General features: G+C 43.1%; 1 protein-coding gene across 8 annotated transcripts in view; it reads left to right on the plus strand.

Moving 5' to 3' along the window:
• The window catches only part of ZFYVE16 (zinc finger FYVE-type containing 16), a 66526-nt gene that overhangs the window by 16597 nt on the left and 23807 nt on the right, over window positions 1–26122 (plus strand). For 6 of the 8 annotated variants that reach the window (XM_038765470.1, XM_038765469.1, XM_038765472.1 and 3 more), the window contains exons 2-7: window positions 6800–6911; window positions 7115–9315; window positions 12109–12205; window positions 17982–18155; window positions 20172–20314; window positions 23432–23819. In XM_038765470.1, the coding sequence (XP_038621398.1) occupies window positions 6842–6911; window positions 7115–9315; window positions 12109–12205; window positions 17982–18155; window positions 20172–20314; window positions 23432–23819 (3073 nt within the window). In that variant the 5' untranslated portion in view covers window positions 6800–6841. Of the gene's footprint in view, window positions 1–5346; window positions 5411–6799; window positions 6912–7114; window positions 9316–12108; window positions 12206–17981; window positions 18156–20171; window positions 20315–23431; window positions 23820–26122 lie in introns of those variants that run through there. The other 2 variants (XM_038765471.1, XM_038765474.1) reach the window with 2 other exon arrangements.

Here is a 26122-nt window from a genome sequence, read left to right on the forward strand (position 1 = left end):
AATTGGCATTTGTTAAGCACTTACTATGTGCAAAGCACTGTTCTAAGCTCTGGGGAGGTTGCAATAATAATAATAATAATAATTGGCATTTGTTAAGCACTTACTATGTGCAAAGCACTGTTCTAAGCTCTGGGGAGGATACAGGGTGATCAGGTTGTCCCATGTGGGGCTCACAGTCTTCATCCCCATTTTACAGATGAGGTAACTGAGGCCCAGAGAAGTTAAGTGACTTGCCCAAGATCACACAGCAGACATGTGGCGGAGTCGGGATTCGAACCCATGACATCTGACTCCAAAGCCCGTGCTCTTTCCCCTGAGCCATGCTGCTTCTCTACAAGGTGATCAGGTTGCCCCACGGTGGGGCTCACAGTCTTAATCCCCATTTTACAGATGAGGTAACTGAGGCACAGAGAAGTCAAGTGACTTGCCCAAAGTCACACAGCTGACAATTGGTGGAGCCGGGATTTGAACCCATAATAATAATAATAATGTTGGTATTTGTTAAGCGCTTACTATGTGCAAAGCACTGTTCTAAGCACTGGGGTAGATACAAGATAATCAGGTTGTCCCACATGGGGCTCACAATCTTCATCCCCATTTTACAGATGAGATAACTGAGGCACAGAGAAGTCAAGTAACTTGCCCAAAGTCACACAGCTGACAACTGACGGAGCCGGGATTTGAACCCACGACCTCTGACTCCAAAGCCCGGGTTCTTTCCACTGAGCCATCGCTGCTTCTCTATCAATCATTCAGTCATTTACCAAATCCTGTCATCATCATCAATCGTATTTATTGAGCACTTACTATGTGCAGAGCACTGTACTAAGCGCTTGGGAAGTACAAATTGGCAACATATAGAGACAGTCCCTACCCAACAGTGGGCTCACAGTGTAAAAGGCGGAGACAGAGAACAAAACCAAACATACTAACAGAATAAAATAAATAGAATAGATATGTCCCATCACAGAGGTGATGTTATGACCTCTGAAGCAGAGAAGCGGCGTGGCTCAGTGGAAAGAGCACGGGCTTTGGAGTCAGCGGTCATGGGTTCAAATCCCAACTCCGCCAATTGTCATCTGTGCCTCTGTCGGTTCTTCTTCCTCACATCTCCAGAATCCAACCCTTTTCTCCTCCATTCAGATGACTTACCACAGTTGTCATATCCCATTTCAACTACTGCATCAGCCTCCTTGCTTGCAGTCCATATTTCACTCGGCTGCCCAAATCATTTTTCTGAAATCATTCTGCTCATGTCTCCAGTCCTCAGTAACTTTCAATGGTTGCCCATCCATCTCAGCATCAGAAAGAGGTCCCTGACCAGCAACTTTAAGGCACTCAATCAGCTCCTTCCCTGCTACCGCATTTTCATTCTTCCCCTACAGCCTAGCCCCCACACTTTGGTCCTCTTACACCAGCCTTCTCACTGTGCCTCACTCTCATCTCTAGACTGTGAGCCCGCTGTTGGGTAGGGACTGTCTCTGTGTGTTGCCACCTTGTACTTCCCAAGCGCTTAGTACAGTGCTCTGCACACAGTAAGCACTCAATAAATACGATTGATCTCTCTCACTCTTGACTCCGTGCTTATACCCTCTCTCCTGCCTGGAGCTCCCTCCCCCCTTATATCGGACAGACCACCACTCTCCCCATCTTCAAAGCCCTACTAAACTCACCTTTCTTTAATTTACTTTCCCTCCTTACTGCACTTGGATCCATACCCCCTAAATATTTAGGTGCTCAACTCCACTCCCCACGGCATCACGTAGATATCATTATATTCCATCGTTTCCCCTACCTAAAATGTATTTTACTGTGTCTCTCCCCCGTCAGTCTACAACCTCCTTGAAGGCCTGGATTATGTGTACTTGCTCTGTTTTACTCCCAGAAACACTTAGTACCCAAGAAGAGTTTAATAACACACAGTAAGCGCTCAAAAAATACGATTGAATGAAAAATGAATGAAAATACCCCTGATTGATTGAAGCCAGTGAACATAAGGATAGCTCATTTGTCCATTTAATGACCGCAATGTTCTGCAGAAGCCAGCAGCATCATTATTAGTTTAAAGAAACATTTGGGACTCCTACTTAACTTAATCTTGAATGCATTTAGAAAGCTAATTTCTTTTTGTAATGAAATGTTAAGGGATACTTTGAATATTTTTCCAAAAGCCATTAAATCCAAACGTTTATGATTTCTCCATGAAATATGAACTGGAAATATTTCCTCATCCAGTTTACTTTTTCTCCAGTGACTTATATGCATGTTGATATTTTTAAAATAGAGAAGCCTTGAAATTTTTAAAAATGGTATTAATTCCTATCCGCAGGCTATCAGGAACTCACCATTCATTCAGTCGTATTTATTGAGCACCTACCGTGTGCAGAGCACTGTACTAAGCGCTTGGGAAGTCCAAGTTGGCAACATATAGAGACGGTCCCTACCCAACAGCGGGCTCACGGTCTAGAAGGGGGAGACAGACAACGAAACTATAGGGTTTCATTTAGATGAAATAGGGGAACGTGGCAAAGTTTGCAACTTTCCGTAAGTGACAGTACAATGTATAACCCCCCCCCCCCAAAAAACAACAAAAACTTCTTTAACTTTTAAGAAGTTGGATTTAATTTTAGCTTTGATTTGTATGACTCACATCCATCTGCACGGCATGTGTTTCTTGTGTGCTAGTGTTCCTCTTCAGCATTTGCAGTTTCGTGTAAATGGGTAAATGATAACTTGGTGTCAAAAAGCTTGCAGTTTGGTTCAGTTTGTTCTTATTTGTTAAACTGCTTGAGGTCAGGGACCACGTCTTTTATTCTGTGTTCCCAAGATCCTGGCACAACGCTCTGTGCAATAAATGCTGACGGGGAATGAACAGAGCTACTTTGGTAGCACTGTAACTGTTAAGGCAATTTTCAGTTGTCGTTTAGAGTCCCATGATGACTCTTAGTGCTAAAACCAAAATTTAAGAATACCCACATCTTGATTTTTGAGATGAATATTGGTAGAAAGATTCATCCCAGAAATACAGAAAACCTAACCATGATTACCACTTACTCAAAGAAATTTTCAACTCTAAAGCGGGGGTGAAGGGAAAAATAAGCTGTGATCATTTAAAAATGACTGAACTTTCCAGGTGTCGCGTTCCAAAATATGTCTAATCCATTGACAATAGTGCAAGTATCAGCGTTTTTGGGTTGGGTTTTTTTTGCCCAATTACAGTAACTTAATTGATCAACTGTGACAGAATTAATATGGGTAAAACCCCGGAAGCTCAAACCATTCATTCATTCAATCGTATTTATTGAGCGCTTACTGTGTGCAGAGCACTGTACTAAGCGCTTGGGAAGTACAAGTTGGCAACATATAGAGACAGTCCCTACCCAATTGATTAATTAGCTCCACACCACTGACACAGCCCCTGCTGATGGGCTGGGAACAATCTATTTCAAAATCTATCTCCCTGTGTAGGCTGTAAGCTCCTTGTGGGCAGGGATCACATCCGCCAACTGTTTTGTTTTGTACTTTCCCAAGAGCTTTAGTACAGTGCTCTGCACACAGTAAGAGCTCAATAAATAAAATTGATTGATTGACTCGTGAAGGCTACCCTTCCGTTTGTGACCCGAACAGCTGTTTTATACGTTACCTTCTAAAATAGTTCCAAATTGCGGAAGCCCCCTCAGTTCCCCGAAACTAATTTGTGAAACTGCACACATCTGTTTCTTCCCACGCTGCATTGTGTTGCAACAAGACATATGGGCCTTTTGGGAAGAATTTTCCCTAATCTTCAAAGATGTCCTTTCACTTCTACTTCAGCTCATCATTTTGGTATTCTAATCCATCCTCTGCGTGAGACCAACCTAGCAAATTGTGTTGTAATTATCATTGTTCTGAATGTCAAGAACTCATTACGAGCAGGTGACGTATCTGCTAATTCTCTTGTAATAATAATAATTTTGGTATTTAAGTGCTTACTATGTGCCAAGCACTGTTCTAAACGCTGGGGGAGAGACAAGGTAATCAGGTTGTCCCCCATGGGGCTCAGTCCTAATCCCCATTTTCCAGATGAGGGAACTGAGGCACAGAGAAGTTGTGACTTGCTCAAAGTCACACAGCTGATAAGTGGCGGAGCCAGAATTAGAACCCATGACCTGATGCCCAAGCCCGTGCTCTTTCCACTGAGCCACACTGTACTCTCCCAAGTGCTTAGAACAGTGGTCAGCACATAGTAAGCACTCTGTAAATACAATTGATCAATATATTGATGAGGAATCCAGGGCTTTTTTTTGACATGAACATGTAGGACCTACATGGACCAAGGCTCCTTCTAAAAGTATCTGTCACTTTTATTAAGAATTTTTAGGTGTACCTTACATCAATCAATCAATCGTATTTATTGAGCGCTTACTGTGTGCAGAGCACTGTACTAAGCGCTTGGGAAGTACAAGTTGGCACCATATAGAGACGGTCCCTACCCAACAGTGGGCTCACAGTCTAAAACTGTCTAACATTTTACCATTTGTTTAAAAACCACTGAATTACAAAACCTTATTCAATCTTCCCCACTTGTGCCTTGTGTTGCCACTGTTCCTCACCCTCCTAGGTGGAGAAGGGGCCGCTGGCAGTTCCAGTGGTAGAGGGGTAGGAAGCTCTTCAAACCACTGCCTGGATTTAATTTAAATTGATATTGAGCAGTGAGGTCTTTGTGAAACAATAATTTTTTTGAAACATGGCCTTTAAAAAAAAATGCTGTTCCTGGTGTTCCACCATAACGTTTTTATTGCTGTTTAGAGAACTTATTTCCAAAGCAATCAACCCAAGGCAGGCAGTACAGTATAGGGAGTGTATGTCGTTTGCTTGGATTGCATGTTTTATTTGTCGATTTAAGAATATTGAGAGAGGTTGTACTAAAGTCCCTGGTGGGCATTTATTCACTCATTCTGTAGCATTTACTGAGCACTTCCTGTGTTCAAAGCACTGTACTAAGTGCTTGGGAGAATACAATATGACAATAGACACATTACCTGTCAACAGTGATCTTACAGTCCAGAGGGATGAGCTTACAGTGGATGAAGATGATGATGGCATTTATTAAGCGCTTACTATGTGCAAAGCACTGTTCTAAGCGCTGGGGAGGTTACAAGAGAGTGACACCATGAGATGAAAGGAATCACAAACTCTGTGCTCTGGGCAGGGAATGTATCTACCAACTCTGTTGTATTGTACTCCCCCAAGCACTTAGTACAGGGCTCTGCGCACACACAGAGTGCTCAATAAATACCACTGATGAATGGATTGATTTTTCTGTTTCCGTGTATTACTTGTAGGAACATAAAGTAGAATCCAGTACAGCATTGTCAGTCGTAAATCTATGTAGGTTCATATAGATGTGGACAGGATTGAATGTGGACAGGTAAGTATACTGCTCGTAGTATTTCAAGGTGATGTTACGGACAAGATCTTTATGCAACCGATAGTCCATTCTGCCCCGTCCATAAAGTTTGTCCTTTGCCGTGCTGATGCTTTGTGAGGTTGCATTGCCTAATGGAGGAAGCACAGGACTGGAAGTCAGGAGACCCAGGTTCTAGTCCCAGCTCTGGAACTTGCCTGCTGTGTGACTCTGGGCAAGTCACATCACTATCTTAACATCTCCATTCTTCAGTTTCCTCCTCTGTAATATGGGAATAAAATACCTCTTCTCTTTCCATCTTAGTCTGTGCGCCCCATCTGAGACAGGGATGGTATTCTCTTGGTATCTCCCCAGTGCTTCACACATAGTGAGCACCTAGTAATTACTATTATTAGGCACTACCAGTATCTACAACTGTTTTTGAATTTGTGTCTTGATATTCCAGTCTTTCTTGAAGCCTTTGCTTGTGGACAGCAGCCTGACTGCCCCGTGCCAAACTGGTTGATCTAGTTCAGTTATCTCCCACAAATATGTTACCGTACTGGGACAATTTCATCCAGTGTTTCTTCTGTTCTCCGTTCCTGGGTATGTCCTATGTCATTTCACCCAGGTTCCTCACATGTCCTCCTTGTTAAGCTGTACTTTTGAAAAGCATCGCCTCAGTGCTGGTGAACTTACTGTTTTAGAGTTTCACTCTCGTGATGTGGTTTTGCCATTTGATGCTTTTTCAATCAGTCAACAGTAGTTTTTGAGTGCTTACTCTGGCACAGCATCAAACTAAGCTCACGGGAGAATGCAGAAGTGTTAGTAGACATGATCTCTGCCCTCAAAGTAACAAACTAATGGGAAGACAGACACTAAAATAAATTACAGGTAGGGGGAAGCGAAAGAATACAAATATATGTACATAAATGAAGTGCGTGGGTGGGATGCAAGTACCCCAGCGTCTAAGCTTGTTGTGGGCTGGGAACATGTCTGCTAATTCTATTGTATTGTGCTCTCCCAAGCGCTTAGTGCAGTGCTCTGCGCATTGTAAGAGTTCAGTAAATACGTTTAAGTGAAATGGAAGTGCGTAAAAGGGGAAAATAAGGTGGGGAGATGAGAGATTAATCAGGGAAAGCATCCTAATAGGGGAGTCGGAGGATAGCGGTGAGAAAGATGAGAACGTAGCCCAGTGAGAGTACAGTTTACAGGTAACACTGATGAGATGAGTTAATGTAGTTTTAACTTTTTAAAACCATCATCAACATTCTGAAAACATCTTGTTAAATAAAATAGTGATTCCATGGGGGACATTTGTTGTATTTTTTTTTGTTTCGTTGCAGTTTTTTTTAATACTGCTTTGAATCTCTTCCTTTTAACAAATAAAACATTGCACATCTTATTTTGCAGGTACCAAAGGGCTAAATTCTCATAAAACCCCGCATAATTAGGATGGATAGTTATTTTAAAGCAGCAGTCTGTGATTTGGACAAGGTGCTTGATGATTTTGAAAAGAATGCAGGTTTGTTCATTTCACGTGCTATTGGGGGAAAATGAGACTATTTAGAAATGGTTAGAAAAATACCTGGGAAAAGCAGTTAACTTTAAAAAACTTAGAAAATGTTCTTTGCTTGTTTTTAGCTGAAGGATGCTGCTTTTCTATTTATTGATTAAAATGAAGAAAAAAAATTAAAGTTCTGACCTTTTTGTATCCACTTTAAATAGATGAGCATGAGCACTATCAAACAGAAGTTTCACGGTCAGATTCTTCAGAATTGCCGCCTTTTCAACCAGCTTCACTTGCACCTAAAATTCAACAGCATCTTAGCAGTCGTTCGTCATCGCAAGCAATTTTTATTACAAATCAGATGACAACAAATGGAAAGAATCTCGAGGGAGTGACCTCCTCTGTGCAAAATGAAAAAAAAGCAACAGGAACCGATCTTCTTTCTACGGTGGACGGTGGTTCTTCAGATGAAATTCAGCCTTCTGGTCAAGGGCGATGTAGTGTACCTGTCTGTGATCTTGTCAGTGACACAGATAATTTGGTTCTTACGGTTCTTACCACAAGTAGTCATGAGGATAGCCGGGCATTACAGCCAGATGATTTCCAGTCTGGTAAGGATTCTCTGATAGGTTTGGATTTATCTTCCCTTCCATCTACCATTTGCACGTCATTGGAAGATTATGGTTATAATGCTGCCATTGAGGAGGAACAGAATGGTGGCCACTCCCCATTACAAAACACAGAACACTTGGCAGCCAGAAAGTTGGATTTAAAACCGTGTAATCATTTGGATACTGCACTTTTGGACTCATGTGATTACAAGATAGCAGGAAATTTAAGGGAAAACAAAATACATAACTTAGAACAAATTGCTGGCCTTAACACTGCTTTGACACAGCAGAATTCGAAAACACTTAATTCCAAAGATGACACAATACCCAAGAAGTTGCCTTGTGAATTATTAAAAGATGATGGTTGCTTAAGACAGGATATACATACAGGGAAGACAGAAACAACAGATTCAAAAGAAGGTGCTGTGACTGGTGTGCCTTGTGACCTCCCCAAAAGTAAAGAGTTATGTCCTCCTGATAGAAATATTAGATTACCTGATTGCTTTTTATCCCCTTTAAAGGAAGAATCCACAGAGGAAAACTCACGCACCTTGGTTCTTACAGATAACAATGATATGGTACAAAGTGGTTCTTGTGGTGATGTTCAGTCATCATTGTCCTGTCTTTCAATATCTATGTCTTTGTGTGGATCGTTAATTGAAACTAAAGCCCAAAGTGATTGTGTTTCTCAAATTGGGCAAGAAGATGGCACTGTAGAAGATGAGACGGTACACAAAGATGTACCAAAAAGTGGGGGTCTCCATGGGGATTTATTCACAATGACTGAACCTTCTGAGCTGGAAGAATGTGCAAACAGAGCTGAGGAGTCCTTTGTTGAAAAGGTGAAAGACCGGGTGGCGGATAATGACCAAATGGTTGGCACAACTGAGTTTTCCCAATGTCACACCAATCTTCCTATTGCTGCAGACTCTTTGGAGACTTGTGGTTGTGTCTCCCCTTTATTTAATGACCATCATGAAAATGATACTGTATCAAGTAAGGATATTCTCAGTCAGGGTTTAGAAGACTTTAGTATCGATGATGCCATAAAAGGCCAAGCCCTAATCAGCGATGCTGAGCTGGATGCCTTTCTCACAGAGCAGACTCTTCAGACCTCGACTAGAAAGTCTTTAGAAGTTGTTGGCGATCTGCAATCTCAAATGCACGAAATAAATGCTAAAGAGCCATCAGTTGAAGAAACTGCTAATGCGTCTTTAAGAAGTGAAGATGAAGAGGCTTCCGACAGGACTAGAAGTGGTGAAACAATTGATGCACGAGGTGAATCGGAAAGCGAAGGTCTGTTTTCAGGAGAACAAAGCACAATTTTGCCTCAGAAAGAGGCGTCTGATAACGTGGCAGAAGTTGCTGATGAACTTTCAGCCTCTAGCATCAACGGTCAAACTATACATGCTGGAGGGGCCAGGCCTAAACAGTTGTGTACCCTCCCGTCAAAAACTATTACTCCAAAGGAGTCAAACAAACTAAAAGCACAAAATAGGACAGAAGCTGATGATCAGCTAGTGAATTCCACTGCCCCAACAGTCTGTCCTGGAGAAACTAGAATTGAGCCTAACGCGAGCTGCACCTCTGTCCCTGCTGACCTAGCAAATAACTTGGAAAACGGAGAGAATAGCTTTTCGACAAGCACAGAAGCAGTTTCTTTAGCTGAAAGAACTTGTAAAGAAGGAATGGTTCTGGGACACAAGCAGCCTTCCTGGGTTCCTGATTCGGAAGCACCAAACTGTATGAACTGCCAAGTCAGGTTTACTTTTACAAAAAGACGTCACCATTGTCGAGCATGTGGGAAAGTAAGTACCCAAAACTGTTTTTTTTATTGCTTTAGAGAACAGCTTCAGTGAAGTCACTTTTCCTCCCTTTCTACCACCCTGAAACCCTAAATTTTATCAGTCACTCCCAACCTACCTAAAACCGGATTTAAAGAAGAAAGAAAAAGGAAGCAGTCACTGTGGTTAGTCAGTGTGAAGCAGTGTGGTCTAGTGGGAAGAGCATGGACCTGGGTTTTAATCCTGGCTGTGCCACGTACCTGCTCTGTGATCTTAGGCAAGTCATTTAATTTCTCTGCGCCTCAGTAACCTCATCTATAAAATGCGGGTTAAGACTGTGAGCCTTATCCAGCATTTAGGACAGTGCCCAGCGCTTAGAACAGTACCCAGCGCTTAGAACAGTGCTTGGCACATAGCAAGCGCTTAACAAATATGAACATTATTATTATTATTATCATCTGGGACATGGAATGTGTCCAACCTGATTAGGTTATATCTACCCTAGCATTTCGTACAATGCCTGGCAGATAGTAAATACCATAAATAAGGTTTTTCCATGTAATGATTATGTAACAACGAATGGTCCAGCAGCATATATTTCCTGATAGGTTTCTAACTTCGCATTGTGGAGAAGAGCAAGGGAATCTACTGAAGGTAATAGGCAAAATGTATATTTGGATATTGTATCAATTTTAAACAGTAAATCAATTAATGGTATTAATTGAGCACTTAAGCGCTGGGAGAGTACAGTACACCATATTTGGCAGAAATGATTCCTGCCCTCAAGGGGCTTACAGTTAATTTAAAAAGCCCTGACTATATTTCCAGGAATTGAGACTTGCCTTGTAGTGTAGACTACACAGATGGAATCGTTTAGTCTTCCCCAATTCCTTCTCTAAAAGAGTTTAATCCTACCCAGGAATTGACCCCATTCTCTGTAGAGCAGAGGAGTTAGTCATCCATTCCTGTTGGGCAATTGAAACAGTCACATTTTCCAGGGCAAAAAGAGCCTGAGGTCTTTCTGAGCACTTCGTGTACAGTGGACCATCAGGAGGATGATGATCAGCCTGACACTTGGCAGAGTGTTTGGCAGGATTAGGAGGAATAAACAAACTGCCATAATTGTTGTAGGGTTAGCAGTTTAGCCACTAAATGCAAAATAGCAGCTCCAGTTGCCCAAGTAGCCCTGATAGTCTGGCAAAACTTTAAGTAGTCATATGGGTGGCCACCAAAGCAATGGGGCCTAGTGGAAAGAGCACAGGCTTGGGAGTCAGAGGATGTGCGTTTTAATCCAGGCGCTGCCACTTGTCTGCTGCGTGACTTTGGACAAGTCACTTAACTTCTCTGTGCCCCAGTGTCCTCATCTGTAAAAGGGGGATTAAATTCTACTCCCTCGTACTTAGTTTATGAGCCCCACGTGGGACAGGAACTGGGTCCAACCTGATAGTCTTGTATCTACCCCAGTACTTAGTCCAGAGTTTGGCACATAGTAAGTGCTTAATAAATACCATAATCACCAGTGCTTATTGTAGAGCACTGTACTGTTTGAGAGGGATACTCTGGAGTTAATAGATAGCCTTGCCCACAAAGAAGTTTCTTTTCTCTGTTATTGTAAAATTGTTCAAGTGTAGGCTGTAAACACCTGCAGGTGTTTCAGGAGAACTCGTGAAAGAAGTCTGGTGCTATTTTCCCAATGTAACAGTGAATATTAGTTGGGCACTTACAGACTTTCTTTTCAGGATCAATCTAACGAGAAGCATTTCCACTAAGGCATTAAATTTATATTAAGCATCGTATCAGGAAATATGTAAGGTTGGTCTGGGAAACACTGTCCAGTACCGCTGAGAACAGAATTGGCGATCTCCAATAGATGTGGAAGTGAATTCCGTGTACCAAGCCACTAATGCGTGGTATGCCAACCCATCGCCAGTAGCTACCCTTCGTGCTGTCGCATTTAGCATCACTGCTTTCAGGTCTATCACCGCTCTTCGGGCCGTCTTTCTCAAATCCTGGGCCTCTCTCTCTTGTCACTTTCTACCTAGCCTCCCTCAAATGTCAGGAACTTTATGGGGCAGCAGTTCAGCTTCCTGAAACAGAGGCGTAAGTGGCAGCAATCAATCAACCAGTGGTATTTATTGAGCTCTTACTGTGTGCAGAGCACTATACTAAGCGCTTGAAAGTACAGTACCGCAGAGTAGGTAGACACGTTTCCTGCCCACAGTGAATATACAGTCAAGAGCAGCAATTACAAATCTAGGCGTTCTTTGCTTTCCCTCACAAAGGCATAGCAACCTAAAAATGTTTCCAGTGCCAGTTGTAGTTCACGCATTCGTGTTTTAAGACAAGCAGTAATATTGCCTATGTATATCTCACTCTCGACTAAAAATGGCTGAATTAAAATTGATCTTTTGAAAGTATGAAACGAGGGAACTACAGAGGATATGTTTTCAGCAGTAGTAGTAGAATCAGAATTCATTAGCAGTACGTTCGCTTCAGGAAAGAATTTTGCCATTTGGCCAAGAGTCAAGGAAATGCTAAAGTATTTTCCGTAGCAGAGAGTATATAATAATAATAATAATAATAGCATTTATTAAGCACTTACCATGTGCAAAGCACTGTTCTAAGCGCTGGCACTGTTCTAAGCGCTGAACTGTGGGAGTTCTTTTTAGCCCAAAGAACCAAAAATTAAAGACTAGAACTAGTAATTTTATTGATAGATTTCAAGGATCAGTGCCTGGTGAATTTTTTTTTTTGTCTATTTAGGTAAGTAGTGGTCTACTTTGAACCAGGACACTTAAAATCATTTATTTTCTTCAGGTGTTTTGTGGTGTATGTTGCAGTAAGAAATGTAAACTTCAGTATATGGAAAAAGAAGCCAGAGTCTGTATTGTGTGCCATGAATCTATAAGTAGAGGTAAGTGTTGGCAGTTCCACTGACCTGTTTCCTCTTCTAAATTAGTCTAAATGAACAACAGTATGTGAGATACACAGTTTTATTTCCAAAACTTTCCAAAAACTCATGTTTTTCCTCTTTGTTATGAGGAGTCATTGTAGAGCATCACTTGGTTTCTTGAGTGACTCTTCATTCATTTTTAAATCAGTGGCAAAACCTAGTCCAGAAGTTCAGTGATTTGTTAGTTCATATTTTAATTTTTTTAATTTTTTTTTATCCAGTGAACTGAATGAATGAAAACATTCCAGGCTTGAACCAAAATACCGCATAGAATGGCAGAGAAAGCATGTCCCAGTGCTTAGAACAGTGCTTGGCACATAGTAAGCATGTAACAAATACCAACACTATTATTATTATTATTATTATTATTATTATGTTTTGCTGGACCTCAGTGAAGCATCCACAACTCCCGAATATGTGGATGTAAACAAATTCAGTTCACCCGGGGATTAGTTTGTCTTAGTGTTGCAACTTCAGCCTCAGAACCTGGCTATAGCGAGTTCCTAAATGCTTCTCGTTGGCTTATGTAGGCAGTTTTGGGATGTTACGGTTAAATGAATTGTGATTTTTAAATGAATGTAGGCAGAATTCTGGATTTTTAGTTTTAGCAAGACATCGCTAACAAGTTCAGAACATTTGCCATTGTTTAAAAAGCGTCACAACCCCCTAAAACTACTATTTTGGGAATTATCTTTTCATCATTATCAAAATAAAACTGTGTACGTGGCACTCGCTAGGCTGTACAGTTACAAAGTAAGGGAGGATGCTATTTCACAGATTGAAAGGATTTGGAGGGTAAGTGGAAGAGACAGAGATCAGACACACGCAGATAAGCACTGGAAAAAAACCGGTTTTAGAGCTGCTTAGAAAAAATGTGGTGTATATAAAAATTTGTGATTCTTGGAGAAAATTCTGGTAAGTTCTGCTGCATTTATTGTTAATATCTTTCACATTTCAGTGGTAACTCTTGAAGCTCTTTTGCATTTGGTCCATTTAGATTTAGAAAGAAGCAACATTTCTGAATTAAATGTAGCATTGCTGTTGTGTTTCATTTGATAATAGATGACTATTACTCTATTTATTTTACTTGTGCATATTTATTCTTCTTATTTTATTTTGTTAATATGTTTTGTTTTGTTCTCTGTCTCCCCCTTCTAGACTGTGAGCCCACTGTTGGGTAGGGACCGTCTCTATATGTTGCCAACTTGGACTTCCCAAGCGCTTAGTACAGTGCTCTGCACACAGTAAACGCTCAATAAATACAATTGAATGAATGAATGAATTAGTACTTGAGTTTAGGATGATTGAGTGAAACATGGGTTGGGGAGCACCTCATATTCAGAAACCACCTGCCTAATGGGGCAGTTTTCCTGAACACACCCATGCCTATGGGGAGTGGGGCATTTCCTATAAAGTGCATTATGTGCTGTGAAATAACCTGGGGGTGGGGGTGCGGGGATAGTTTAAAATACGTTCTTAGTATTTTTCTAGGAATTAAAATGACACGGTTCAGTTTGGGAATCTCATGGGTTCGAATCCCGGCTCCGCCACGTCTGCTGTGTGACATTGGACGAGTCACTTAACTTCTCTGAGCCTCAGTTACCTCATCTGTAAAATGGGGATTAAGAATGTGAGCCCCACGTGGGACAACCTGATCACCTTGTATCCCCCCCAGCGCTTAGAACAGTGCTTTGCACATAGTAAGCGTGTAACAAATGCCATCATTATTATTATTATTCTCCCATATTGATGACGACGGCGTCGTCTCCCATCCTGAGACCTCAGGATGGAGAGTCTGTGCGAAGGAATGGATAATAGTGAAGGCGCACAGCACAAAGCACAGTTTCTCCCATCCCTGCCAGTTGTTTTCCTGCTGAGGCACCCAGCCTTAATTACAACACTAACTTATATTGATGTGATATTTTTAAACATAATCCTGTGAGCCAGTGGCAGTGGTAAATTCCCAGGCATTTAAAAATCAAACCATTGCTGGCTGGAAAAGCCCAACTCTAGAACAGCAAAATCCCAGGACCTGACTTGGAGCACAAGAAGGTGGGAGAAAAGAAAAGAACAGTAATATTAATAATTGTGGTATTTAAGCGCTTACTCTGTGCCAGGCAGTGTACCAAGTGTTGGGCTGGATACGAGCAAATCAGGTTGGACACAGTCCCTGCCCAACATGGGGCTCTCAGTCTCAATCCCCATTTTATAGATGAGGGAACTGAGGCCCAGTGAAGTGACTTGCTCGAGGTCACCCAGCAGACAAGTGGCAGAGCCAGGATTAGAACCCATGACCTTCCGACTATATGCTATTTCTCCCAATAACATGCTCCTGGGTGGGATGGTGGATTTATTTCCATCACTGCCGTCTTTCACCAAATCCATCACGTATAAAATCGGATCCCTAACCCAGAAGTGCGTATTGCACGCTCCCGGGTTCTGCTAAATGGTAACCTTAGCCCAGTCCTCCAGTTCATTGTTCACATTTCTATTTTAAGTCATGATGCTGGTAGTTGCATGGAAGTGAAACAGCTGGGTGTGGTGAAAGCAGGCCTGAAAGGTTTTCTGCCTCGCCTTATGCAGTTTGCACTGCAGTAGTCAAAGGGGCATTTCTTTTGGTTCACAGAAGTGAAACTGACAGAATCATGCCTTAAAATAGAAGTGACATAAATCTGAGCTCTGTGCTAGGGGAGCGAGTGGTTAAACTCTGAAGCCAGCTATGGTCTTCCACCATGAGTTGTTTTGGAACAGCCATAAACTTCATTTATAGACCGACCACATAGAAGAACAGGATGCCACGCTTTTCCCTTCCCTCTCAAATTAATCAATCAATCAATCAATCAATCAATCGTATTTATTGAGCGCTTACTATGTGCAGAGCACTGTACTAAGCGCTTGGGAAGTACAAATTGGCATCACATAGAGACAGTCCCTACCCAACAGTGGGCTCACAGTCTAAAAGGGGGAGACAGAGAACAGAACCAAACATACCAACAAAATAAAATAAGTAGGATAGAAATGTACAAGTAAAATAAATAAATAAATAAATAAATAGAGTAATAAATATGTACAACCATATATACATATATACAGGTGCTGTGGGGAAGGGAAGGAGGTAAGACGGGGGGATGGAGAGGGGGACGAGGGGGAGAGGAAAGAAGGGGCTCAGTCTGGGAAGGCCTCCTGGAGGAGGTGAGCTCTCAGCAGGGCCTTGAAGGGAGGAAGAGAGCTAGCTTGGCGGATGGGCAGAGGGAGGGCATTCCAGGCCCGGGGGATGACGTGGGCCGGGGGTCGATGGCGGGACAGGCGAGAGCGAGGTACAGTGAGGAGATTAGTGGTGGAGGAGCGGAGGGTGCGGGCTGGGCAGTAGAAGGAGAGAAGGGAGGTGAGGTAGGAGGGGGCGAGGTGATGGACAGCCTTGAAGCCCAGGGTGAGGAGTTTCTGCTTGATGCGCAGATTGATCGGTAGCCATTGGAGGTTTTTGAGGAGGGGAGTAATATGTCCAGAGCGTTTCTGGACAAAGATAATCCGGGCAGCAGCATGAAGTATGGATTGAAGTGGAGAGAGACACGAGGATGGGAGATCAGAGAGAAGGCTGATGCAGTAGTCCAGACGGGATAGGATGAGAGCTTGAATGAGCAGGGTAGCAGTTTGGATGGAGAGGAAAGGGCGGATCTTGGCAATGTTGCGGAGCTGAGACCGGCAGGTTTTGGTGACGGCTTGGATGTGAGGGGTGAATGAGAGAGCGGAGTCGAGGATGACACCGAGGTTGCGGGCTTGTGAGACGGGAAGGATGGTAGTGCCGTCAACAGAGATGGGAAAGTTAGGGAGAGGACAAGGTTTGGGAGGGAAGACAAGGAGCTCAGTCTTCGACATGTTGAGCTTTAGGTGGCGGGCGGACACCCAGATGGAGATGTCCTGAAGGCAGGAAGAGATGCGAGCCTGGAGGGAGGGGGAGAGAGCAGGGCCAGAGATGTAGATCTGGGTGTCATCAGCGTAGAGATGATAGTTGAAGCCGTGGGAGCGAATGAGGTCACCAAGGGAGTGCGTGTAGATTGAGAACAGAAGGGGACCAAGCACTGAACCTTGGGGAACCCCCACCGTAAGAGGATGGGAGGGGGAGGAGGAGCCTGCAAAAGAGACTGAGAAAGAACGACCGGAGAGATAAGAGGAGAACCAGGAGAGGACGGAGTCAGTGAAGCCAAGGTCAGATAACGTGTGGAGGAGAAGGGGGTGGTCCACAGTGTCAAAGGCAGCTGAGAGGTCGAGGAGGATTAGGACAGAGTATGAGCCGTTGGATTTGGCAAGCAGGAGGTCATTGGTGACCTTTGAGAGCGCAGTTTCCGTGGAATGAAGGGGACGGAAGCCAGACTGGAGGGGGTCGAGGAGAGAGTTGTTGTTGAGGAATTCTAGGCAGCGCGTGTAGACAACTCGTCATAATAATGACATTTATTGAGCTCTTACTATGTGCAAAGCACTGTTCTGAGCGGTGGGGAGGTGACAAGGTGATCAGGTTGTTCCCAGGGGGCTCACAGTTTTAATCCCCGTTTTTACAGATGAGGTAACTGAGGCACAGATGACAATTGGCAGAGTTGGGATTTGAACCCACGACCTCTGACTCCAAAGCCCGTGCTCTTTCCACTGAGCCACGCCGCTTCTCTGCTTCAGAGGTCATAACATCACCTCTGTGATGGGACATATCTATTCTATTTATTTTATTCTGTTAGTATGTTTGGTTTTGTTCTCTGTCTCCCCCTTTTAGACTGTGAGCCCACTGTTTGGTAGGGACTGTCTCTATCTGTTGCCAATTTGTACTTCCCAAGCGCTTAGTACAGTGCTCTGCACATAGTAAGCGCTCAATAAATACGATTGATGACTGCTCTCCCTTTCCCTTCTAGTCAGCCTGACTTACTATGGGCCCCAGAATGCTCTAAGGTCGAAGCAGAGCATGTCACAGCCCCGATGTCAAAATCCCAGATATATCACGCAACTGTCGATTCCTCAAAGGCAGGGAGCGTGCCTCACTTCTGTTGTGTGTTTCCAGTTGTCTAATACAGTGCCCTGGGCACAGCAGTCGTGTGCAGGTTAGTAGAGAAGCAGCTTGATATAGTGGAAAGAGCAAGATCTTGGAGTCGGAGAATCTGGGTTCTAATCCTGGTTCCACTACATCCGCTGTGTGACCTTGGACAAGTCACTTCACTTCTCTGTGCCTCAGTTACCTCATCTGTAAAGTGGGGATTAAGATTGTGAGCCCTTTGTGGGACATGTTGCCAGTTTGTACTTCCCAAGCACTTAGTACAGTGCTCTGCACACAGTAAGCGCTCAATAAATACTATTGATGATGATGACATGGACTGTGTCCAACCTGAGAGCTTATGTCTACCCTGGCCCTTAATACAGTGTCTGGCACATAGGGCTTAAATGCCATTTAAAAAACCCCCCCAAAAACAGGGACTGAATAAGTGCTATAGATGATGGTGATTTATGGTGAGCAGGAGCAGTTGGAAATGGATTGTTCACATTGGGATGATTTGAACTGGGACATTTCCAATTCCAAGTTTTTGGGGGTTTTTTGTATGTGTGTTAGTTAAAAAATGATTTGGCTCAAACCCACAAAAATCCCAGACTGTTCCTACTAATCAGGTACTTAACCTACTGTGAATTTCTGGTTCAGTGCTAAACACTTCTTAAGCTGTTAAATATTGTAACGCGTATGCATATATGTGTCTCTTTGTAGCACAGGCATTTGAAAGAATGATGAGTCCAACAGGTTCTAAGCCTAATTCTGGAATTACTTCTGAATGTTCCACTGCCCAGCCTTTGCGGGAAACCCAGCCATCCGGTTCACCCAGTAGTCCGTCGCCTACAGCATCGTTACCTATCTCTGTACTTAAACAACCAAGCATTGAAGGTAATTTATAAAGAAATTCCTCAACTGGAATCTGTATTTTCATTAGCTTGAATTGAGACTGATTGGAAATAGAGTCTGTGATCAGTCTGCTGTTTTCTGTTTGGCTTTCACTACGAACACAGGTCCCACGTTTAGGAGGAGGTAAGAGGTGGGTCAGCATCAAGATAATAATAATAATAATAATAATGATGGCATTTTATTCATTCATTCATTCATTCAATCGTATTTATTGAGCGCTTACTGCATGCAGAGCACTGTACTAAGTGCTTGGGAAGTACAAGTAGGCAACATATAGAGACGGTCCCTACCCAACAGCGGGCTCAGCGCTTACTATGTGCAAAGCACTGTTCTAAGCGCTGGGGAGGTTACAAGGTGATCAGGTGGTTGTCCCACTGGGGGCTCGCAGTCTGAATCCCCATTTTACAGATGAGGTAACTGAGGCACAGAGAAGTTAAGTGACTTGCCTGAAGTCACAGAGCTGACAATTGGCAGAGTCGGGATTTGAACCCATGACCTCTGACTCCAAAGCCCGGGCTTTTTCCACTGAGCCATAAGAATGTGCCATGCAGGTGAATGGGGTGCATTCATTCATGACCCAACAGTTCCTTTGCTCTAGAGTTATGCAGTTGGGAAGCTGGATAGTGTAGTGGACAGACCACAGGCCTGAGATTAAAGGTTATGGGTTCTAATCTTGGCTCTGCCACTTGTGTGCTGTGTAGCCTTGAGCAAGTCACTTCACTTCTCTGTGCCTCAGCTCGTCTGGGGACTATTAGAAGAAACTTCCCATTTTTAACTGCTGCCAATCAGTGGTTGGTGTATAGTAGCTATTGAAAGAAGATGCCACAAATGCAGGAAAGGCTTGCCGGGGCCTTACGCTGTTGCTCAACTTTAAGAAATGGTCCCAGTTCAAGATTTGTGAACTGATGGAGCCAGCAGCAAGAGGGGTGATTGCAGAAAAGTGACCTAGGCCTGCTCTCCAGTCTTATGTAGTGTGTAGCCAGGATTCATGCCTTAGCTGGAGCGGATTCCTCAGTATTTAGCTTTTCTCCTCTACGGTTGAGCCCCAGTACAAATTCAGTGAGAAGAAATGCTAGCCAGGGGCCTCAAATTACATGAATTTCATTTTTCCCCACGTATTCTTGTCACTGAACCCTCTCCTTTTCCTCATTCTTTTCCATGTATATACATATATGTGTATATATGTATATATAAATAAAATGGCATTTGTTAGGTGCTTATTATGTGCCAAACACTTTTCTAAGCGCTGGGGGGGTGGGTTTACAAGGTAATCAGGTTGTCCCCCTTGGGGCTCACAATCTTAATCCCCATTTTACAGATGAGGGAACAGGCACAGAGAAGTCAAGTGACTTGCCTAAGTGACTTGTAGGGACCGTCTCTATATGTTGCCAACTTGTACTTCCCAAGCGCTTAGTACAGTGCTCTGCACACAGTAAGCGCTCAATAAATACGATTGATTGATTGATTGCCCAGCTGACAAGTGGCAGAGCCGGAATTAGAACCCGTGACCTCTGACTGCCAAGCCCGGGCTCTTTCCACTGAGTTACGCTGCCTCATCACGCTCCCTTTCTCCTTGGGGTGTCTCCACCCTTATCCCAATTCTACCTCTCTTTTGACTTAGTATTGTGAATGCAAGATGGGAAACTTTTTTCTTTTTAATATCTAAGGCTGCACTGGGTAAAGCGCTTGGTGAAATTCCATGAGTCATTTTAGAAAGTAATCTACTAGAGGGCCAAGAGCTATCTCTTACCTCCATTCGCACCCACGTGCTTTACTGTGCTTAATATATACTGAATGATTGGTTTCCCTGATGAATTGCCAAGTTTGGATTTGCTTAACCGTGCTGTTGTGGTTTTGTTAAATTGTTTTTTAAAGGTATTAGATGGTACAGATGCAGTAAAAAGCAAATGCTTCCCTAAACAGAATATGATCCCTTTTGCTACTGAATTTCTATCCTAGTACAAAGTAATAGTGCTTTTTAATTTCTATTAACCCTAGGACTGTGCCCCAAAGAACAGAAGAGAGTTTGGTTTGCAGATGGTATTTTACCCAATGGTGAAGTGGCAGACACAGCAAAACTATCATCTGGAGGCAAGAAAGGTTCACAGGACTCAAGTCCTGTATTACCCGACTTACCCACGGTATGGAACCTGAACTCTGTTATTCCTTTTGTCCTGTCTGCAAGAGTGTATTAGTCTTAGGGATTTTCGAACAATTCTCCCTAATGTGAGAAGTGATCTCTGTGTTGAGGTAATCCTTACATCTTAGATTATGACTGCTGTATGAGACAGGGGCTGTTTCATCCGATCTGATTAGTTGTAACTACCCCAGCACTTCACATAGTGCTTTAGCACATAGGAAGTACCTAATAAATACCATAACTGCTATCAGTCCAATAATCACATCAGAATTTAAATCAGATTAATTTTAAGAAAACGGGATGGGGCTACATTGGTGAAGGAAGACTTTTTTTTTTGCACGTTCCTAAGGAAGTGATGGTTGATAGAGCGTTGACAATGTGCTAAATGCTGTACAAAATTTTAATATAAGGAATTCCTGTCCTTGCTGAGCTTTCATTCTAAGGCTACAGGACCAACATGTGTGTGTGTGTGTGTGTGTGTGTGTGTGTACATACGTGTACACACATGTACACGTACTGCAGTACTGGTATGTCCCAATAAGGAGACTGTTGATGGCTGCACATTGTTCCATCCCTGCTCCTGGGGGACAGACCTTGCTAAAATGGATCTGGACTGAGACAGACCTGGAATTGCCTTCCCAATCCGGGACCATTACAAAACTAGAGGGGCTTGCAGAGATTCCCAGACCAAAATAGACTTGCCACTGGCATGTGGTTCTAGAAATTTTAATGCATCTGCCCCGTCCGCAAGGTTCAGGAATTATGTCTGCCACTCTACCTCCCAGGCATATAATAATAGTGGTGGCTCAGTGGAAAGAGCCTGGGCTTTGGAGTCAGAGGTCATGGGTTCGGATCCCAGCTCTGCCAATTGTCAGCTGTGTGACTTTGGGCAAGTCAGTTAACTTCTCTGGGCCTCAGTTACCTCATCTGTCAAATGGGGATTCATCAATCAATCGTATTTATTGAGCGCAGAGCACTGTACTAAACGCTTGGGAAGTACAAGTTGGCAACATGTAGAGACGGTCCCTACCCAACAGTGGGCTCACAGTCTAGAAGGGGGAGACAGAGAACAAAACGAAACATATTATCAAAATAAAATAAATAGAATAGATATGTACAAGTAAAATGAATAAATAGAGTAATAAATACGTACAAACATATATACATATATCATCATCATCATCATCAATCGTATTTATTGAGCGCTTACTGTGTGCAGAGCACTGGACTAAGCGCTTGGGAGGTCCAAGTTGGCAACATATAGAGACGGTTCCTACCCAACAGTGGGCTCACAGTCTAGAAGGGGGAGACAGAGAACAAAACAAAACATATAACAATGTTGGCATTTGTTAAGTGCTTACTATGTGCAAAGCACTGTTCTAAGCACTGGGGGGGATACATAGTGATCAGGTTGTCCCATGTGGGGTTCACAGTCTTAATCCCCATTTTACAGATGAGGTAACAGGCTCAGAGAAGTTAAGTGACTTGCCCAAGGTCACACGGCAAACGTGGCAGATTCGGGATTCGAACCCATGCCCTCTGACTCCAAAGCCCGTGCTCTTTCCACTGAGCCACGGACTGTGAGCCCCACGTGGGACAACTCGATCACCTTGTAACTTCCCCAGCGCTTAGAACAGTGCTCTGCACATAGTAAGCGCTTAATAAGTACCATTACACACAGACACACATAAGTCACTTCACTTCTGTGTGCCTCAGTTCCCTCATCTGTCAAATGGGGATTAAGACTGTGAGCCCCCCGTGGGACAACCTGATCACCTTGTAACCTCCCCAGCACTTAGAATAGTGCTTTGCACATAGTAAGCACTTAAAAAATGCCATTATTATTATTATTATTTAGCGCTTACTATGTGCAAAGCACTGTTCTAAGCGCTGAGGGGGGGAAAAAAAGAGAGGTGGAAAAGCTCAGAAACACTATCCACAGTAATTCTTTGACCGTTTTGGAATATAATAATAATGATGATGATGGCATTTGTTAAGCATTTACTGTGTGTCAAACACTGTTCTAAATTCTGGGGTAAATAGAAGCTAATTAGGTTGGACACAGTCCCTGTCCCACATGGGGCTCATAGTCTTAATCCCCATTGTACAGATAACAGTCCCAGAGAAGTGAAGTGACTTGGCCAAGGTCACACCGCAGACAAGTGCCAGAGCTGGGATTAGAACTCAGGTCCTTCCGACTCCCAGGCCACTGTGCTCTGTCCACTTAGGCCATGCTGCTTATGCTGCTTTTTCACCTAGTTCTTTAAATTCTGAGTTTATTTAGGTTTGGACTTTGTTAAAAGTTTGGGGGGGAATGTATAACAGCTAGCTTTTCCTTGAAAAAAATCAGGCAATCAACTTTTTATTATCTTGAATTCACGAATGAATCAAGAATGTACATTTGGAACAAGTGTGCCATTATTGAAGCAGCGTGGCTCAGTGGAAAGAGCCCGGGTTCGGGAGTCAGAGGTCATGGGTTCTAATCCCGGCTCCGCCTCTTGTCAGCTGTGTGACTTTGGGCAAGTCACTTAACTTCTCTGTGCCTCAGTTCCCTCATCTGTAAAATGGGGATTAAGACTGTGAGCCCCACGTGGGACAACCTTGATATCCTTGTATCCCCCCAGCGCTTAGAACAGCGCTTGGCAAACAGTAAGTGCTTAACAAATACCAACATTATTATTATTATCATTATTATTATTATTATTATTATAATTATTATTATTATTATTAGGAAAGCCAGCAATGAAAAGATGGGACTCTACTTGTGGAATTAGTATCTGAGCAGGAATTTACTTGCTGTTTCATCCTGTAATTGTGTGAAGTTCAGCATTCCGCAGTTATTGAGCAGTTCATCACTCAGTCATTAGCACTGATTGAACAATGAAACCAGCAGTAATAGATATCGATTGTGGAATGAAATTGTTCGAAAAATTGTCCCTCTAGACTGTAAGCTCCTTGTGAGCAGAGAACATGTCCAACAACTCTGTCTATATTGTACTCTCCCTAGCACTTAGTATAGTGCTCAGGACACAATAAACATAATTGATTGATAGTATACAGTATTTCATTATTGCTAGAAAAATATAAATTAATCAGAAGTCTCTTTTGTTTTTTATAGACTATCGATCCAGTGGATCATGTCCCTTCTTCCACGGACGTAAAACCAAAGAATGATATAGCAAATGCTGGAATTGCTGAGAAATTGTACAGTCCCATTCCTGTAGTTGGGGCTGCTGAAGAATTTCCAATGACTCTGGGAACTGAGGAGTTGTCTAGTCCTTCTTTCATTCTCCCTGGTGAAGAATCATCCATCTCCTCCGAAACTGAGAAATCACCTAGTCCGGTTATGGTTGCTCCATCAGAATACAATTTGCCTTCGTCAAGTTCTTCAAATTATATGTTTCTCTGTGGTATTGATCAGTGTGTTAGCAAGGAGATCACCCTCATTCCTGACGATAAATATGAATTGCCTCCTCTCCTAATTGCAGTTGGGGAAAGAGGAGAAGGTAAGGGGGGAATTACTTTAATATTCAGGCTTTTAATTGTGCAACGAATACTATAAGTTTTTTTTGAGAAATATTCAGTGGAATTTTGTGTACATTGAGTGAAACCTGGAATGCCTCATCAACCTTTACTGACTTTTGTCAAAAAGTTGATTGCTACCTCCGACTCCTTTCCCTTGAACCTTATGAAAACTGTTGTTCCTACATTTTTTCCTCTCCCTGACTGCCATCTTCACCTACTCACTCTTGGATGACTCCTTCACCCCTGCTTTCAAAGATGACTTCATTTTTCCAATCTGGAAAAAAAGAACAAACCTCTCTATCCCACTGCCCCTCCCCGTTATCACCACAGCCCCCTGCTACCACCATTCCTGTCCAAAACTCCTTGAATGGGTTGTTATATTCACTGCCTCTACTGCCTCTCTTCCAACTGCCCCACTTAACCTACAGTCTGGCTTCTGTCCCCTTCGTTCCACTGACGCTGTTGTCTGTAAGGTCATCAGTGACCACTGTCTCCTCAACTTTGATGATGTCTACTGCATTCTTTTCTTCCTGTACTTTTCCGCAGCCCTTGTCATTGTGGCCACCCCCTTCTCATACTTTCAACTACCCCCTCTACACAGGTGACTTCCAAATCTACCTCACTAGTCCTGATATCTCATTTTGTGCAATCTCATGTTTCTTCCTGTTTCTTGGGCCTGTCTCCATGGATGTCCCATCAGCACCTCAAACTGTACATGTCCAAAACTAAACTCCTCATTTTCCCTCCCAAATCCTCTTCTCCCCTTGAATTTCCTGTTGGTGTTGTGGCCACCACCATGCTTCTCCCCTTCTCTCAAGCCCACAGCCTTGGCATTTTTCTTTGGCCCCTCACCCTTTCAACACCCATATTCAGTCAGTCATCAATTCCAGCTGGTTCTTCACACCATCCAAACCGCCCAACACTTCATCCATGCTGTTGTCATAGCCTGACTTGACTACTGCATTAGACATCCCTTTTCCATCTCTTCTCTCTCCATCTGAACTTCACTCTGCTACCCCTATCATTTTTTTTTTCCTAAAACACAAGTCTTCCCATTCCTCAAAAATCTTTAGTGGTTGTCATTCCTCTTCACATCAAGCACCAACCTCTAACCATTGCCTTTAAGGAACTCATTCAGTTCCTTGCTCCTTTCAAGCCACCCAACTCACTATACCTCAGTCATCCCTCTTATCACATGTTATGTCCTGTCCCCTGCCCTGGAAGTCCCTTTCGTTTCATATCCAGCAGACCACTGCACTCCGCATCTTCAAAGTCCTTATAAAATCAATTCTTGAGGAGACCTCGCTTGATTAATCTCTTATTACTACCTAAGCACATCATTGTCACCTAAACACTTGGGAACTCATTCAGTCATTGATGTTTGAATGCGTACCATGTGCTTGGGTGGGAATAGTACGATAGAATCAGACATGATTTCTGCCCTTTAGGAGCCTACAGTCTACCTGGGGAGATGGACACTTAAATAAATTACAGATAAGGGAAATGGCAGAATAGAAGGGTAGTACATAAGTGCTGTGGGATTGAGGATAGAGAGAGAATCAGTGTTCAAGGGGTATGGGCTCAAGTGCGTAGGTGACACAGAAGAGAGGGTGAATAGTTGGGGAAATACGCAATTAATCAGAGAAGGCCCTTAGGAGGATGCTTGATTTTAGTAAGGCTTTGAAGATGGGGAGAGGGGTGCCAAGCTAGAGGGAGGACACGGGCAAGGGGTTGGCAGTGAGACGGAAGAGATTCAGGTACAGAGAGCAGGTTGGTGTTGGAGTGAACTGTGGAGGCTGGGTTATAGCAAGAGATTAGTGAGGTTAGTTAGGAAGGAGCAAACTGATCAGAGCCAGCGGTAAGTTTCTTTTTGATGTGGAGATGGATGGGCAACCATTGGAGGTTTTTGATAGTGGGGAGATGTGGAATGAAATTTTTTTTCAAAAAAGAAAAATTACTTGGGTAGCAGAGTGAAGTATGCACTGGAGTTTGGAAAGCCTGGGGGCAGGAAGGTCAGCAACGAGGCTGATGCAGTAGTCGAGGCAGGATAAGTACGTGGACTGGCATAGTAGCAGTTTGCAGAGGAAAGGATACATTCTCGCAGTGTTTCGAAGGAAAAACTGGCAGCATTTGGTGACAGGCTGAATAAGCAGGTTGAAAGAGATGAGTCAAGGACAGTGATGAGGTTATGAGACAGGAAGGATTGGTGATATTGTCTACAGTGACGGGAAGATATACATCGGATGAACTTATCATTAAACTCTGTTGCTTTCCCCTGCCGGTA

The sequence above is a fragment of the Tachyglossus aculeatus genome, chromosome 23 (genome assembly GCF_015852505.1).
Source record: "Tachyglossus aculeatus isolate mTacAcu1 chromosome 23, mTacAcu1.pri, whole genome shotgun sequence".
NCBI lineage: Eukaryota > Metazoa > Chordata > Mammalia > Monotremata > Tachyglossidae > Tachyglossus > Tachyglossus aculeatus.